Genomic DNA, 18,586 nt, shown 5'->3' with positions numbered 1-18,586 from the left:
CAAATATCATGACTGGTGGTCACACGGAGCAACAGATAACGACACACGAAGACGAAAATGACGTCACAGCAGGTTTTCTTCGAACGCTCTTCCGACGGTAGTGACCATTTCAGACGCGTAGGAAAAAAAAACCGCTTAGAAACGTAGGCGCGTCGTCGTACCTAATGAAAGCAACCAAGCCTAAGTGTGTCAGATAAAGTTTATAACATTGTGATAACATAACACTCGCCGCCATGGCTGCGATCGGTGCTGACTAACACTCCTAGGTTTAAAGGCACATATATCCCTTTCCGACCCAGTGACCAGTGTACTGGACATAACAAAAAAAGCGGAGCAGAAAAGCAAGCAAACCCACAATCGAAGCCGAAACCACTTTGACAGCTTGTGTAAGAGGCGAGAAATATCTTTTTGAATGTAGTTCCTTCTTCAGCCCCATTTTCTTATGGGGGCGCATCAGAGTAGTGGTGTCAATCAAGAGGAAACGCGCGCGCATGGTGTGCTCAAGCATAGAAAATTATTTGAGGAGTTATCTTCGCGCAATTCAAGTAACTTAAATCGTGCGAGCTGATTTATGCCCTCTTGAAACAATGTTGCAAAAAGGTAGCTTTTGTAATCAGAAGTTTGCTCGCAATGCGAGATTGTATTCATGTCCAGTGCACTGGACACCGGGATGCAATTGGCGCTCATTGTGCTAAACATGGAGGAGAGAAAAGAAACTAGGAAGGACGTCACGTGTAAATCTTGAAACCCAGTCATAAAAATTGAACCAGGAGCACGGTGGGAATTCTATCAAGAGCCTGGAGCACGAGGAGGCAGCGGCGTCGGAGGACGTTGGCTTGTGGACGCTCAGCGCGTTGCCTCCTAGCTTCTTACCCCTTCGTGGTGCTGATCGCTATGCACGACAGTTAACGATAATTTTTTTCTTTTTCTCAAGTCAAAACAAACCATTTTTATGTTTTAAAAGACAATTAACTTTGTGACAGGAACAACAGCAACATTTTTTCAAGGAAGAAAGCAGAATGTGTGTACCCATAAGTGGAACAAATGAATCCTAGTGTCCAGCATACTGGACATGATTCTCCCGTGAAAACCATTGTACCTACGGTCTCCCTTATTTTCTCGCATGCTTTTCAATAGCGTCTTAGCTAGAAAGGAGCACTGAAAATTTTTTTTCTACGCTACGAAAATTTCGGGACTGAAAGGGATATACCCTGTAAAGTGGATGGGGGGATGACCGCCACCGTAGCTCAGTGGTAGAGCATCAAACGCGTCATTCGAAGGTCGCAGGTTCGGTCCCTGCCGGCGGCAAGTTATATTTTCGTCCACTTTAGTTTCTTCACATCTATATGCTAATTGCTACAAAGAACATGGCAACCGACTGTAGTTTGGTTTATTCAGGCTTAAAATAATGTTTCATTATTACATATTTATTTTTTCCGTGCTTTGCCATTTATCCTTAGTGGGCATGCGCCATTGTTCGAGCTATGCGCCCTCATCATTATCGTCAAGAAATGAATAGTGCACAGCGACCGTTCCCGACAGTACTCTGAATGCTGAACACTTCGTAATGGAACAGTACAGCCGACGTTACGAACGTCTCCTGGACTCAGTGGTCCTGCGCCGTCGCAGGAGACGGAGGCGCGCAGCCCAGGTGAGATGAGTAGCAACGTCGTATTTAGCGACGCCCATGGTGGCGGTGGCAAAGTTTCTTCGTTGGTTCCTTGAGGATTGGCTCAACCCGCCGGGGGATATCGGCCATGAATTGTGCGGCAGTAGGATTTATGAAAAACAGAAAATGCTAAAAAGATTATTTGCGGGCGAGCGAAAATATCAATGGTGTTCTTGGTTTCTTTATTAATTGCCAATAAAAAAGAGAAAGAAAGAGTTAAATCACTGTTGACTAATCTGTATCGAATTAAAAAAAGCAATAATAAAAACAAACAAATAAAGAAAGAGGAAAAAAAAAGATAAATGAATAAAATGAGTAAATTATAAATGAATATGTTTATGTAAACGGCAGTGTCAGCTTGACGCCATTGCTCCGGCAATCGCTCTTCCAGAGTCTCAGATACGTTGATAACTGAATAGAATTGAATTTGATTTGCATTTGATGCATTCTTAGGTTACGACAGGTCAAGAGCATCGGTCGGCAAACTCACTCATGAGTTGACTCACTCAGACTCACTCAGGCTCAAATCGAGCCGTGAATCTGACTCCGAGTGAGTCTGCTTGAGGAAAATTTTGCTGTGAGTTCAGTTGACAAAAATATTCGTGAGCCTGAGCCCGAGTGAGCCTGGTTGAAGAAACACCTTGTGAACCTGCGTCCGAGTGAGTCCGCTACAGCAATCAATCAATCAATCAAATCAAATTTTATTTTCGCTTCAGACAATACAGTGCATTGTCACTGCGAAAATAGGGGACCAGAGAAAAAAGCTGCGCTTGCGCAGCTTGACTAAGCTCTGGTCACCCGTACAGCAGCAGTGACAGGACGAAACATCTAAGCAAGTCTATGTAGCCGCAGTATATACAAATGCTACTACCAAAAGTAGTTACCTAATCTACGTTGTTGAACTGAAAAAAAAAAAAAAAAACAAACACCAATGTATGTTTTAATGTGCAATCACTTTAGTAAAACCGGCTGCTGTAAATATACGAACATGAGTAGTTCCAACACATTTATATAAACAGATCTAGTAAGGTTTTTTTAGTACAGTTAAGAACATCAACATTTCTTTGTTCTAGTTCATTTAGTGTGGTTGCGAGTACGTAATCAAGTTTTTCTTTTCCATAATGGGTACGCGAGAAAGGAACGTGGTATGGTGGGTGATACCTGAAAGGATAGGAAATTGTATTTGCTCGGAGATTTGCTATTGCTTCGAATAGCTCTGTTCTTCCTAATGTGGCATTTTTGTATGTTCTCAGTAGTTTATGTTTGTATATGTTGTGAATCTTCATAATTTTATGTTTGTGGAATAGAGGTTCTGTGTGTTCTAGAAACGAGGCGTTTTCTATTGAACGAAGTGCTTTTTTCTGGGCCATGAATATTTGCTGTAAGTTTGATAATTTAGTGAGTCTCAGTCCGTGAGTCTTTAGTGAGTCTCAGTGAGTCTTTAGTGGGTCTCAGTGAGTCTCAGTGAGTCTTTAGTGAGTCTCAGTCTTTAGTGAGTCTCAGTCCGAGTGAGTCCTAAGCGAAAAACACATATATTGAGTGAGTCTGAGTGAGCCTTACTTGTTTTGCCGACCTATGGCCAAGAGCGAGGTGCAGTTTAACGGCGTATGTGCTTGACAGAGCTCCGCGCACTCACTCGTAGTTCAGACAGCGGGGATCCTTCATCTTTACAGCTTGCTCGTCTGCTATAGCATCGTTCACGCTTATATGTCGCCAAACTTTCTTCAAGTACAATATACGAAAGAAAACAGTCCTTTGACTCTTCTTGTGAGTCCTCCCCGGCCTCGTATATGACCCTCTTCAAAGAGACACGTGAGCTGTCTTTGGAGAGTCATAATACTCTCGTCGGAGAGTCGTGGGAGCCGAGAGACTGTGAACGTGTCTTTGTAAAGGGACACTAAAGAGAAACAATGAATAGGTTTAGATCGATAAATTGTGCTCTGAGAGCTCTAATGTCGTTAATTTCGCCATCATAGGTTTATTAATAGAGAAGAAAATCAAGTTCAAAGTTTCATTTTTAAATTTCGCGCCGAAATCTCCCAGCGTGACGTCACGCATTTCAAAGTGTATTTATCGTATTTTGGCGCCATTGGCTCAACAAAATTACCCCAAACTTGGTATTTTAAGTCTATGGCCCTCTCAGGGGACTTCACTTTTACCGATTAGGAACTACGTAGTCCCTAGTAGACGCCGTCGAAAATGTGACGTCACGGCGAATGGTGCGGGAACTTCAATGTGTCACTGTGAATGGTGCGGGAACTTCAATGTGGCGTCGCCACCCACACTTTGTTTTTGTGCGTTTTCTCGCTTATTGAGTATCTTCTCGCAGCAAGAGTGGTGTTTTTGGTATCGTGAAAGAGTACATTACTGATATGAGAAAAATTGTTTTGCCCTTTAGTGTCCCTTTAAAGGAGAGTTATGTACGGGGCAGAGGAGGACGCACCGAAAACAGTAACACTCGCTCTTTTTTTTTCTTTTTTCCTGAGAGCGTCATTCGTTGACTCTGAAATCGAATCAGTATTTCAGGCTCTTCGGAGCTAGAATAATCAGGGGAAAAAATTAAAGAGACTTTGTAAACGGCAGCTCATGAAAGTAATCTGATAATGCTACGCACTCATGATGGGGGCCGTATTCTGAGGCGATCGCTTTCGGCGAGATGGTCACTCCGCGTGAAGTACACAGGATGTTTCACACAACTTTCGCAGCGATGAAATAATTCGACGTTTCTGAAAAAGGGTTACAACTTTTGTATTGAAGATTTTTTTGCCAGAGTTATTCTTTTAAAAGCTAAATAAGCAATTTTTACCAATTACAAAGCATGGTTGATTGGCGGTCCTCTTAGCATAGATTAGATATTCCTGCGTTTATGAACAAGCTCTATAACATTTGTAATCAGTGTGTTTCGCTAGTTATCGTTTCAAAAGTCAATTAGGCCATCTTTTAATTACCCAGCGTGGCGAATTGGCAATTTTCTTAGCCTAGATTAAATAATCTGACGTTTCTGAACAAGCGCTACAATTCGTGTACTGAAATTTATTTGCTTGAGTTACTATTTTAAAAGTTATTTGAGTATTCTTTGTTTGACTGCCCAGCTTGACGGGTTGGAATAAAAATGTCATGACGTGTTGATATGCCTCGCAACAATACCGGGCCAATTCCACACGCGTAGCGCATATGTTTGTTAATGTGAAAGCCTTAGGTGTCTCATAAAACGGGAGAATTGACCATCGGTATCGGAGGGCTCAACACAAGTGACACAAAAAATCATGTGATGACATCACTATGAAGTCACATAACGTGCCGTTGAATAATGACGTCTTTGTTTCGTGGTCAAAGGTGGGCCGATCCCGGAGGCGCTGCAAAACTGCACGAGGTGCAGGAAGCTTGCAACGCCTCTGTTCCCGGAGGCAGTGCAAAACCCCATTGCGTGCAGAAAGCTCTCGGGGGAAGGGGCGATCAACACAATTTATTGAGAAGAAAATGGCTTTCGCCTTCGGATCGTCTTAGACAAATGCATGATGGCATGATGGACAGTGGGACTTTTCAAAATATTTGGACATGTAGCTGAAAAACCCTGTAAAATCTGGCACGTTGAATGACTGGAGCGACGACTTGCTCGCGTTTCCTCAACCAGCCAATCAGTGTGTACAGAAATCGATATTGAAAATAATAAATATTGTTGGGGTTTAACGTACCAAAATTACGATATGATTATGAGGGATGCCGTAGTGGAGGTCTCCGGATATTTCGGTCACCTGGGGCTCTCAACGCGCACCTAAATCAAAGTACACGGGCTTCAAGCATATTGGTCTCAATCGCCGCGGTCGGGATTCGATCCCGCGCCCTTCGGGCCAGCAGCCGAGCACCATAACCACAATACCGCCGTGGAGGGTTATCAATATTATGGTGATGGAGATCTCCAACTCAGAATACGCAGCGTGCATCGTCTTCGTCTTCAGGTGCTGCAGAGCCTCCGCCGTTTCACCGAGGCCGACGGTGTTGTGGCGCTCGCGTCGCTGAAATGCGACGCCCCCAAGCTGGTGCAACTCGAGGACTTCCTGGACGAGCTGGCGCTCGTCTTGCACAACTATCTGTTCAGCGGCAACGAACACGTGGTTCGCGTCGCCCTCGACGTTGTGCGCAGCGCCGTGGCCAAGCGATGCCACCGCCTCAAGCCCTGCAACCTGGAACACCTGCTCGCGTCCCTTCTACGCACCCTGGTGTCCGCCTCGTCAACTACAGTGTTCTTTATGGCGCGCATGACTATCCAGGTGGGGTACCAGCTGGCGCTCAGAACGAGGTCACGCGTTCAGTCCGCGTTCTCGTTTGCCTGCGCTGCCCGGTGCCATTTTGATGGGGTTTTGGTTGGGGCCATGCGTGGCCTCCGCGATTAGCAACGATGCTCTGCGGTAGTCAATCACGGAGATCACATGTCAGGAAAACTGGTATTGCCAGGGGAGCTAGTCTCCATGTGTCTATCTAATGGACATGTCCGTTTCGGCAGAGCGTATTCAGGTACTCGAGAAAGCGGCGGGCCGTGCTGTCATCGCGCTCTTGACCACGTCGAAACTCCGAAGCCGCACTGCACAGTCCCAGCGTAAGAAGAAAGTGCACGAAACGTGCAGTAACAGAACACTTAAACAAACTTGACAACTGCGTCTTTGCATATGACCATGTCGCTGATGCTTAACAACGATGATGCAGGAAATGCGTACCGACCTTAAGAGGTGCGTTACACGTATCATGTGTGTTTGACTTCAATAACACAACTACTCACAGTCGTCGACAAACGCTCTTTTAATGAACGACAAACGCGCTATTGGTGAACGAGATGATCACTAAATGAACTACATTTACTTGAAAAAATGCAAATAAGCCCCAAAAACGCGACAAGCGACTGAAAAATTCTACAAGCAAGTGGGCGAAAAAAAGAAAGCCAAAATCCGCTTAATATAAGCGGAACTGGCAACTCTGGTTGCGGGCCACGAAGGCCGTGCCACATTTTGATGAAGGCGAAACGCGCGCACTCGCTCGTAAACTATATTTTTCGCGCGCTTAAGAACACATGGTCGCAGTAGTCGAGAGGTCTTCGGTGTATCGTCTCTTGACGTATCAGCCATGAATTGAGATAATAAACGCTATTTCGAGGCGATATAATAAACCGATCAAGCAGGTGCGGTGACAGCGTGGGCTAAAAGAAGACACCAGAAGCGTACAAGTGTTTAGTCAATAGGTTAGAGCTAGTACACTCGGAATCAATCTACACAGCGATAAATGCATGGTGGAAAAATGACTCGATCAATCTTGTTGCTGGCGCGAAAGTGTGCGACTAGCTACAACAGATGAAAAATGTGCGGCGCTATTTTGGGACGGCCTTTAAAGGATTGTGCGTCGAGAAGGCGAATGTTATTGTGTTTCTTGTCTTCATAGATGTTTTGTTTGTGCGTTTATCATTATTTTGTAGTCACATGGGCTGGGTGTCCTCTTTATTCACGTTTCCTTTGAAGGGAACGTATTTTCACCTGGAATGAAAGAGCAGGGCTTCTCTAAAAGGGGAATGTCAGTCGAGAAATTCTCTTCCACGTCTTCTTTGTTCACCGATAATCAACCAACATACTTCTTTAGAGAATATGGTCTCGCTTTTTATCAACGCAGCAGTTCCAGGCTGGGTCTGACTAAAGATGAGTATCCATGTCGCATGTCACGCTCCAGTTCCCAGATACGCCCATAGATGGCGTAACCGCCTCGATCGCGGACGAAGTGTTAGTCACACAGTGAAACGGGGACGGGCAGTTCGAGCGTGAACAGGTTCCAAAGTCGCTGTAGCAGGGGCGCGTGTGGCAGGGGCTGCCACACGTCCGTTCTCGTGCATGTCTACTCTACAAATAACGTAATCGGAGACATCGACATAGAATCGCAAAGCGTCACAGAAAATCACAAGGAAAACACAGGCGACCCACAGCTCCGCTCTTTATACAGATGCCCCACTGGTTGGAAATGGCTTTTTTTTCTTGGGTGGAGAATTCATTAGTCCCCAGCTCCAACAAGTTACAATGACATGCCGAGTTTCTATACGTGAATTGAAGTTGACGTCAAGCAAAATAGTCTCGAGATGTCCTTATAACTGTATGAACATGGTCACAACTACAACGACAACAAAAAGATTCTGGAGGCGACCCTAACCTTTGATTTAGGGGACTGGTAGTGGAAATCACACGTGGACCTTCGTGTGCCTTCGTGTATTCCCTAAGTTAACGTGAGTTTCGTCGCGCCTGCGAAGCGGATTGCACAGGCCAAGTAGAGAGAACTCCATGGTTGAGATCTGCCCCGCCAGGTGACGGAATGATCCTAGCTGCTGACAATCGACCCCCGTCGAGCCTGGCTTCCCCATTCGCTCTTCCCATTTAGTATGAATACAGTTTATTCCCCTTTCATTGAACTCAGTTAATTTATTTTCATTAATTATCATGATGACAGTTGATTGGCCCTTATCATAAATCAAGTTATGCTCCCATATCATATGTGCCCAATATAACTCTTAACTTGAACGGGAACCATCCATTTCTTTTTTTTATAAGACTGCCATGAATCTTGTTAATCGGAAGTAAGCGCTCGACCAGATATGCTTACAAGAGGAACGTGATTGTCACTCGACGCTCATTCCACTGAAGAACGCAGGACATAAAACACGTGAACACGGTGGTGGAGGGGGTGGGGAGAGGGAAGGATGCAGGGGGGAGGCCGTTAATGCGGAATCCTGCATGGTAAAAGCAGCGCAACTAGATGGCAACACGAGAAGAACGACACAGTACAGGCTATGAACTAGCAACTGTCAGGTTCAGCGCCTGTCCTGTGTTCTTCTTTTTCTCGTGTTGCCGTCTTTCTGTGCTGCTTTTACTATGAAGATCAACCGACTAGCCCAGTTTTCCACGATATTGAGGACCCCTGCGCACGTCTATGCAGGACATGCTTCGGGCTGAACCAGAACTTTCGTCGGCGGCGCTCTCGAACATTCTGGAGCACTGCGAGGCTCGCCAGGCGATCGAGATATACATGCAACTCATCGCGTTCGTGCTCGTCTCTGAAGACATCTTGCTTTCCGTGCTCGACCGGCTGGTGGCGATCACGATTCGAGACCTGATGCGGGACAGCATGGCGCACAGGTTCTGCGCCTTCGAGGCGATCTACTCGCTACACTACAGGTCAGACGCCGTATAGCGATCTTTCCAGAAACGCCACCTCATCTTGTTGCTCCGAACAAAGTCGTATAGAAAGTCGGGTAACATAGAAAGCGGGCTATACTGACATAGCGGAAAGAAAACAGCGCAAAAGATGGAGCACCAAAAAAAAGGAGGACACAAACGAAAGCGCTCTTGTTTGTGTCCTCCTTTTTTTTGGTGCTCCATCTTTTGCGCTGTTTTCTTTCTACTACGTAGTACTAACACGACCAAGCATCCACTTTAGCTATACTGACAGAGTCACGTCTGGTTAGGTTATCAGGGTGGTCTATTGATTGATGATTCATGATCTTAGGCTTACAGTGCAGAAGTGTATAACTATCGTACATGGCCAGTACTAAAATATGGGGTTCGAAGCATAGACGACAAGAAAGAAAGTCGGGAAGAAGTTAAGAGCCACTCAGCGTGCGATGGAATGGAAAATGATAGGTGCGTAACATTGTGAGGCAGGAAGGGAGCAGAGTGGATTAGAAAAAATCACAGCATATCCACGGAGTGAATGATGATGAGTGGGCGAAGCTGCGGAGGTTCATCGGTAAACCGTGAATCTTCCGTGAATTCTGCCCAGTACATCATCACCGACGTGAGATCGGGCGCGTTTATACTAAAGGTTCGATGAGTTATGACGACTTGCAGCGCACTTTAATTTTACATGTACGCTGTGAATTTTCATTGTTTAGAAAACCATTGCTTAGAAAACATCTGGCGTCTTTCGTTAAGCAGCTGGCTTCTTTTCGTTTTGCTTTAGAAACATCTGGCGTTCTTTCTTTTTGCTTTTACAAAACATCTGGCGTCTTTTGTTGGTTTATTTCATCAATCAACGGCGTTTTGAACAAAATTTTTATTGTTTAATCACGCACAGGAGAAATCTCACCAGGCACTACCTTGGAAGTAAAGAATGGCTGCTAATGGGAATGAGAGACAGAAGAAGTCGGCTTTTAGCTAACGCTGCGAATTTTTCATTGTTCAACAACGCACAGGAAAAATCTCCCACCGGCACCACCTTGCAGGTCAAAGCGTAAGACTGGTTACATACTACGCTACGAGGGACGAACGGGTGCCGCTATAAGGAGCTTCGCCCCTAAAACAAATGGGTGCATCCGACATTCTAGCTGCCGTCAAGAGAAATGAAGTGGACCTGTGCAGGTGACGTCATGCGAAAGAAAGATAACGGAGGATAGTTTAGAGCGACGGAATAGATACCAAGAGATGGGAAACGTGGCGGAGGGACAGAGATGGGAAACGTGGCGGAGGGACAGAGATGGTAACAAGGGTGACAAATGAATAAATTTGGGGTGTAAAAGAAAATCAGCTCGCGCAGGACAGGTCAAGTTGGAGATCATTCGGCGAGGCCTTCGTCCTGCAGTGCACGTAATATGGGCTGATGATGATGACTCACATCCTTGGTTTCATTGCCACAAGTTACGGAATGGACACTAAAGTGATCGAAAATGTAGATGAGGCCGGAAGTGGGTATGTGGGGTGACAAATAAATAAAATGGAAGGCATAACATGAAATCAACTCGCGCAGGACAGGGCATATTGGATATCATTGGGATAGGCAGCTTCGATCTACAGTGGATATAAGATAGGTTGATGATGATGACAACCAATATCCTTGGCTTCGTAGTCTGCAGTCTATGCATTCGTTTCGTTCTATAAATCAGTGGCATCTATAGCTGCTACATTTTGTAATGTTTGTATTGTCACACCTTGTGAAACAGTTAAGGCGAAAACTTGTGCTAGCTGGTGTCGAGCATAATAGCACATGATTACTAGCGTATGGGGGACAGGACGAGAACGCGGAACAGGGGACTACAGTGGTCCCATGTTCCTTCTTCTCGTCCTCGTCTTCTTTACGATAATAATTGTGTCCTATCACGCCTTGTGGCTGTCGTACTCGCAGGTACCTGAGCAGGCGTGACCTGTTGACCTACGCGGAGCAGATATCGTTGCCCAAGGCGCTGGTCGAGGCCCTCCGAAGGCGGCTCGCTCGCCGCTATGTTCCACCCCTGAAGGCGGACACTCTCAAGCCCGAGATGATGGGTGACGCCGACTTCGCGTGGATCGCGCACGGACCGCAACCATCCAGGACGTCGCCTCAGGGTGAAGAAGACGGGGCCGAGAGAGACGTCCGATTCAGGCGCACCAGCACGCCTGCTCCGCCCGCCTTTCCATTTGAGGCCCGGCGGAAACGACAAACATTATAGCGGTTCCCTTTGAAAAAATACGCATATTTTACGGCTAGCAAATTACGCACTCTTCTGTTTCACAATTATATTAAGGCGCAAACCTTTTATGTTTCATCAGTAAAAAAAAATTTCGAGATATGGCGAGAGCTGACAATACGTCGCGAGGCCTTGTCGGGTGGCGGCGTAAACACGAATGATAGAAAAAGAATAACTAAGTCAAAACCCACGTGGAACTCAAGTGAATGTATATAAAAGCAAAATTTCATCGGAAGATGGAAGCTTGAAGAGATGAAAAATTTGTGAACGCGTGGTGTCGCTGTAGCCGACGTTTCGACAAGCGGACTGTCGTCTTCAAGGCTGCAACTGCTTTCCTTAGGTCGTGTGTGTATACGCCTCGTACGCTCTCCTCCAACCCAAAACAAAGGAGGAGCAGAGGGCAGCTTTGGAGTAGACAAGTCCGCTTGTCGAAACGTCGGCTCCAGCTGCACCCCGTGTTCAAGAATTTTTTATCTCTTCAAGGGAAAGTATATATGTGCCGAAGGCTTACCGAAGTTCACACGATATCAATATAACATGACGTCATCCGTGACGTCATAGATCCCCAAAACTTGTGACGTCATGATGACGCCACATCCGCTTGGTCAGAGGTGCGCCGATCCAGAAGGCAGTGCAAAAACACGTTACGTTAGGTATAAAAATATCTCGAGGAGGGGGGTACAAGGATTAATGCAATCGACTGAGAAAAAAAAAGAAGATAGCTTTCGCCTTCTAGTGGTCTTAGGTGAATGCATAAGAGACCATATGACCATTTTATTTGTCGATATGTACAAACATAAGCTGTGGTATATGCTATTGGTTACAGTGTATTAAAGCACGGCATCGCAGTATATGGTCATTGCTCAATCTGTTGGCAGACGACGATCAATTATTGTTCAATTCTGTCTTAGAAAACAAAAAGCTATGATGGTAATGCCAAAAGTGAAGTTTTCAAAGGCGTTATTTATGCCGGAATTTCGTTGCCTAGTAATGGAAAGCATTGTTTTAATACACTTTGGTAAAGCGACTCCAAGATCAAGTATGTTCCCGCACGTTTTCTGCGTTCTAACGATTGCTTTATTGCATCCAGGCCTTGCACGAGGTATGGTAAAGGGATACGGGACTATAACCTATATGTTCCTGCGTATTTCAATATGTTGTCCCCGAGTGTATTGTGCACTCCAACTAAACACAGATTCAAAGCGCTCAGGCGAATTGTTAATTAGTGATTTTAGGGAATTCGTAGTTCCTCTTCTTCTTTTTGTGTGCGGTGCAATTCAGATATCAAAGTGCGTGTTTCACAATTGCTGCTCGTTATACTGTTGCCAGGCACTGCCGCTTAAGCTCTATGTGGCTTCGGCAGGCCTGATGTATGTACGCTGTTATCTTTTTAACTTTGTGAAATAAATTATTATTATTATTATTATTATTATTATCATTATTATTATTATTATTATTATTATTATTATTATTATTATTATTATTATTATTGTTGTTGTTGTTGTTGTTGTTGTTGTTGTTGTTGTTGTTGTTGTTGTTGTTGTTGTTGTATTTGGTGCTGTGAGCGAGAAACATACCGTATGGACCAGGTTAGAGTCAAAATTTCATGTGGACCAAAACTCAGGACAGCCTCACAATTGTCGTACACGGCGCCATCACTTAAGATTTAGAGACAGTCTCTTCGTAGGTATGTAGTAATCAATCTTGTGACTCGCTTTTGCTTGTTAATTGATATTACGTTCACTTTATTTTGAAAAAAAAAATGCAAGTGATTCATCCTGTAATGTGTTTGATATCTGTCCCGGCAATATTGATTAAATGCGGCATTGATAATCAGATAACAATGACGTCGCAAAATGGTCGTTGGTGCAGAGAATTAGGCGTCATAATTCAGGCTGCAATATTCGATCTTCAATTTCTGGGCTGAAATTCAATATTTTCGCAATAAAGTAAACAAAGTTGTAACGTGCAACACACCATGCCCGCATTACTTTTGTCGGACTACCCATGTAGCAGCGCTCCATAAATGCTACAGCGACCTGTCTGTCGAATGTGGTTTTTCCATGTGTGACCTGAATTCCGTAATCAACACCCACTGTGCCCACCACATCTCACATACGGTCTGGCGTGTTATTGCCCTTACAAGTAGGTTTATGCCCCACCACGGTGTTCTAGTGGTTATGGCGCTCGACTGCTGATCCAAAGGTCGTGGTATCGAATCCCGGCCACGGCGGCTGCATTTTCGATGTAGGCGAAAATGTTTGAGGCCGTGTACTTAGATTTAGGTGCACGTTAAAGAACCCCAGGTGGTCGAAATTTCCGAAACCCTCCACTACGGCGTCTCTCATATTCATATCGTGGTTCTGGGACGTTAAACTCCAGATATTATTAAATGCGAAGCATTTCTTAGCGAACCTCAGGCACTTTGGCCGTTTCTATCTACGTATCTATCTATCTATCTATCTATCTATCTATCTATCTAGCCGCCTACATCTGGGCGCTCTCCTGGTGGTCTCCATAACTTGTAATATACCAAAATTAGCATAGCAGGGGATCAGTGTATGACGAACACGATTCACTGGTCATGACATGAATAACGCAAAATACCTGTCGCGTGCATCATGAAACCCTTTCTCTCAGTCAAGTGTGGCACATACCCGCATACCAGAGTTCATATTATGCGGGTATGTGCCATAGGTGATACAGAGTCTCAACCAACACAGTAACCACGAAGACACACACATTGACACGCAAGGAAAGTGATAATACTAATAATTGTTGGGGTTTTATGTCCCAAAACCGCGATATCAATATGAGAGACGCCGTAGCGACGGCTCCGCAAATTTTGACCATCTGGTATTCTTTAACGCGTACAGAAATCGCACAGTACACGGGTATCTCGCATTTTGCCTCCATCAAAATCCGACTGCCGCGGCCGGGATCGAACCCGCGACCTTCGAGTTAGCAGCCGAGCACTGTAACCGCTACACCACCGCGGCGGATGCAAGGAAAGTGAGGAAGCTGAAGATAGAACACCCCTGGAGGACGCTACAACTACTATCCACTCGTCCACGTGGTCCCCAACGTGGACCACGTGGATTACGCAAAAAACGGGGCCAGTGCTTCCTACAACAAAAAATATGCCGAGAGTACCAGGCCTCTCATCATCACGGGCGACTTCAACATTGCTTTATAAAGACCCTACAAAGCCTGTAACGTACGTGCAGTGCGCCGGCGCGTGCCACTCGGTTGTATCTAGGGAAACTTTCCTGAATGAAGCTTAGCTGCTAGCAACGCCTGTAATGTGGATATGTGTTCCTTCTTTATCCCGTTCGGATTCGCGCCATCCAGTACTAAAGAATATAAGCACTACATATCAGCTTACCGTTTCTGGTGTTGGTAACACCCGTGTTGCTGTTGGCATCGTTAAGCAACTGTAAACAACTGGTTACGCAATACATATGCGACTCTTCAACATATGAGTGCGCGTATACTACTTCCACATTTCTCTAGCGTCATTCCGTAACGCTTCGCTCAATGTGAAAAATTAGGCCAGTCATCATCCCGCGCATGCTTCGCACAACATCGATTCCCATGGTACGTGGTATCTGTCGAATTTTTATTACAAGTAGGTTTATTGGGTGAAGCACATAATTACGTCTGCCTAGCCCAGCAAGTTTTTCACAGGATGTTTATGTATCGCCTAGCAAATGAGTGATAGATGATCGATTGACACATCGATAAACAATGATAGATCAATGATTAATTGACACATCGCCCAAAGTGTCTATCAAGAAGATGCAACCGTTGGAAGATCCTGTAAACCAGGACCTGTATATCTGGATCTTCCAAAACAGAAAGCCCGTAATTAATATTTGTAGATAACTATGCGACAAAACTGCGAAAGCATGTTTACGTTTTTCAAGTTTGGTTTGTCTGACACTTGGGGTGCTTTGTACAATTTCAACGATTCCAAAGTCCCGCAAACTTCGGGTCACGACGTAGCTTCGGGCAGCATTCCGGAAACACTCCATTTCCGCCAAGCACGACGACAAGAGGTGGTCGTGCAGCAACTCTAACGCATCCGCAAAGTATCATGAGCATACACAGTAAATAACACACAAAAAAAGCAGTAAACTTTTTCTTCGCTAGAATCTCAATTCCTTAATACCGCGGGCTCAACATCTTGCTCAGTTAAAATTTGGGTGCTCCTTCTCGCTAGTGTAATCATATACACTGGAATCACCCAAAAATGATGGGCCTACTAACAAGTAACCACGAGAGCAAACACAAGAATCAGCATACCCATCGTTTGTGTTGTTATCCCTTTTGTTATAGACCCGTGAAATCATGTTATCGACTGGAATTGAATGTTAAGTTTTCCAGCTTTAAGCCTAATGGCATCAAGTCATTTTTGTTAACTCCTCATCAGTCAACACCATTTATTCCTCCTAGTGGAAAATAACAGATGTGGTAGACTTACTTTACGCTTTTTTCAACTCAACTGCAAAGTACCGAAGCAATCTCGGCACTCTCATGGTCAGATTGTTCTTTTAATGTTCAGGGATGAATACCTCGGTGTTCACAGCATTTGCCCTGTATCGGTCATAAAACACTTTCATTCATATGTAGTGGCTCGCGTCCGGAAGCGAAAGAGACGCCTATTGGCGCAGACTAATTTGCGATAAGTTCAATCGCTGATGTCAAGAGACTCCTTCCTCGTTCTACGGTGTACCGATGCGTACGCCAAACTGCCAAAGCTTGGATACTATACTACGCGCAAGCGGTCAAAGGGCACATGGTGCACATGAACGATTCTGGTTTTCTTATCTCATTTCATCATGGAAGCTCGAAATTTGTATTCATGTTCTTAAACAGTTATGGATGCATCACAAACATTCAATGCGAATTTTAGACACCCTGGTAGCCATCTTGGCTTTGGAGATATGATATGAAACCGTGGGAATTACATTCAGTTCCTATTTGTGACTTCAAATCATCATAAATTGAGCTAATGTGGCAGTGTTTTATAAAGAAACACGCTGTGAATGACTTTTAGAGAAGCCTTAGATAAACACGTTACACGAACATATTAACTGAGGCATACATCGGCGACTCATGCGTAAAGTACAATGCAGCAAAAAGCAAAATCCAGGGGCGAACGTTAGAAAACGCCTTATTACTGTGTCACAAGAAGGTCTCCGTGAGTAGCGTTTAATCCCAGGCACGTCCAGTTTTCACAGGGCTCACGCAAATTAATAGATTCCCGTAAACGAACTTGAATTCCGCGGTGAACGCATGCTCCTGCAACAGAAAATAATTAAAATTTAGATTATAGTTATCTATGTAGAAACTTGCTGTATCATTTGGGCAGTGAATTGCTTAAATTTACTTGCATTTCCTTTGCGCTGCTCATTGATGAAAAAAAAAAAGATGCGGTTAACAGTGATGCATATTCTCATCTCTCAGGCAAGCCCGTGTAGTTGAACATGGGCAATTCTTTCAACAAATGTGCAAATTATCTATAAATGTCTTCCAACGTCATTACGAGCATAGCCCAGGTGATGCAGAACCCCTGGTTTTGTTTTATAGTAAATTTTTGTGCTACTTTATTTCAGAACGTTAGCTTTAGCACAATGGGCGCAAAGCATTCTCATAAGCATATATAGCCATTAATCTCGCAATATATAAGTACATCAGAATATCTAACCGTTGGCAATGTTGGTCTAACATGGTGGGCGAAATATAAGCGAGTGCTTCTAAGGCTTCCCGATGCCAGGATTCCAGACAGTGTATGGACGTACAGTGATTGAAACCCTATCCTGCGTATAAGTTTAACGCTGGGTGCACGCGCAATTACCCCCAAATTGTGGGCCGAAACCGTGCAAGTCAATTTATTACAATACCAAAAAAGCAATATTCTGAAAAGGCAAAAAGCGGCATCATTTTCGTATGAAAAATCAACGTCGTGCAAGGAAGCATCGAAGACGAAGCAACTTACTTTTACAGAGCGGCACAGGGTTAAAGCATCCTGCAGCGCCGGATAGCCGAAGTCGAGAACAGGCGGCTAACGTTAGAATAAGCAATTTTATCGACATAGCGTGTTTTTACAGCAAATTCAAGGCCTCATAAATCCAGAAAACCGCACAGGTTGAAGCAGTATGACGTAAGCATTCAACGTGGTTTCGGCCGCAGCTGTGCTTTTTACGCGAATAGGTGTAACAGAACAATGTACGCACGCACGACATCTCCACGCTCAATGTTCGAGCTCATGCTGCCGACTTTCTGCCGCAAGGAATAGAAATCACGAAACAATAACTTTGTTGACGGCAATGACACCTCATTGGGGCGCAGGACGATGCTCCGCACCTTGGCGCCAACCAGCTGCATGTCGCAAGGAAACGTTGGAACAACATTTGCACTCTCATACTCTACTGGCTAAAATATGAAGCTGTGAATCTCAGATGAGCACAGTGAATACATGGTGTATCGTGACTTTAGAACATGCCTTACCACTGAGTGTCGGTGAGATTTTGTAATAAAAATTAAGGAGGCCCTGCTCTATCGGGAAAATGCGGGCAAGCGAAGCTTGGCTTGTGCTTGACTGACGTTCTTTCTTTCTTTCTTTCTTTCTTTCTTTCTTTCTTTCTTTCTTTCTTTCTTTCTTTCTTTCTTTCTTTCTTTCTTTCTTTCTTTCTTTCTTTCTTTCTTTCTTTCTTTCTTTCTTTCTTTCTTTCTCATTGCGTAATTCTCCCTGCTGACAATTTCCTTCCTACATGCCGATAATTGGTAGCATGCGAAAGCGTAGTATGCGAAATATTGTGCAACAAACACCAAGCAGGTCAAGAAGCAGCGGAGTAATGTTTACGTTTTTAAAATTTAGTTTGTAAATTAGAAGTGCCTCAATTGTTTCATTACAATGTTTCAAAAGACCATTGGACTGCTGGCCGCGACGAAATTTTGGGCAGAATGTAGGACACACTCCATTTTCTTCAGGCTGGACAATGTAAGGTTATATTGCAGCAACCTTCGCGCATCGGCAAAATGATTGGAAGGGTATAGTAATGAACACAGACAAAATTATGGCAGCTTCATACCAATGCATGGTGCCAAGCCTGAAGGAAGGTAGAAATGGCAGAGTAGGGGTTAGTTGGTTCTGCATACTTGATACTTGCGACTCGCCGTTAGAACACGAAGAAAGAAAAAAAGAGCAACACACGTAGTACACAACACAGCTATCGCAGCTACCAAGTAATTTCGACTACCACGAGTATAACGACATCGCTGGAACGTTATTGTGCCTCTGTGCATGAATAACAGAGCAACCAGCATGTGATGCACGTATAACACTAACGTGACATTGCAAAGTTCCCGTCACACAATGTTTGTGCTCCAACGTGGCTGTTTCATTGACGTCAGTACAAGCCATCTCTATGAAAGTCAGCGCAGTA

The 18,586-nt window shown here is 44.5% G+C and overlaps 1 protein-coding gene across 1 annotated transcript; it reads left to right on the top strand.

The window, feature by feature from the left end:
- Positions 1-1,567: 1,567 nt before the first annotated feature.
- On the top strand, positions 1,568-11,117 carry LOC119399129 (uncharacterized). The gene is made up of 4 exons (XM_049417545.1): positions 1,568-1,651; positions 5,629-5,940; positions 8,633-8,871; positions 10,814-11,117. Exons 1-4 carry the CDS (start codon positions 1,568-1,570, stop codon positions 11,115-11,117), a joined length of 939 nt encoding a protein of 312 aa, XP_049273502.1.
- The last annotated feature ends 7,469 nt before the right edge of the window (positions 11,118-18,586 follow it).

Source organism: Rhipicephalus sanguineus, chromosome 7, assembly GCF_013339695.2.
Source record: "Rhipicephalus sanguineus isolate Rsan-2018 chromosome 7, BIME_Rsan_1.4, whole genome shotgun sequence".
Taxonomy (NCBI): domain Eukaryota; kingdom Metazoa; phylum Arthropoda; class Arachnida; order Ixodida; family Ixodidae; genus Rhipicephalus; species Rhipicephalus sanguineus.
This window is presented reverse-complemented; position numbering and strand designations above follow the sequence as displayed.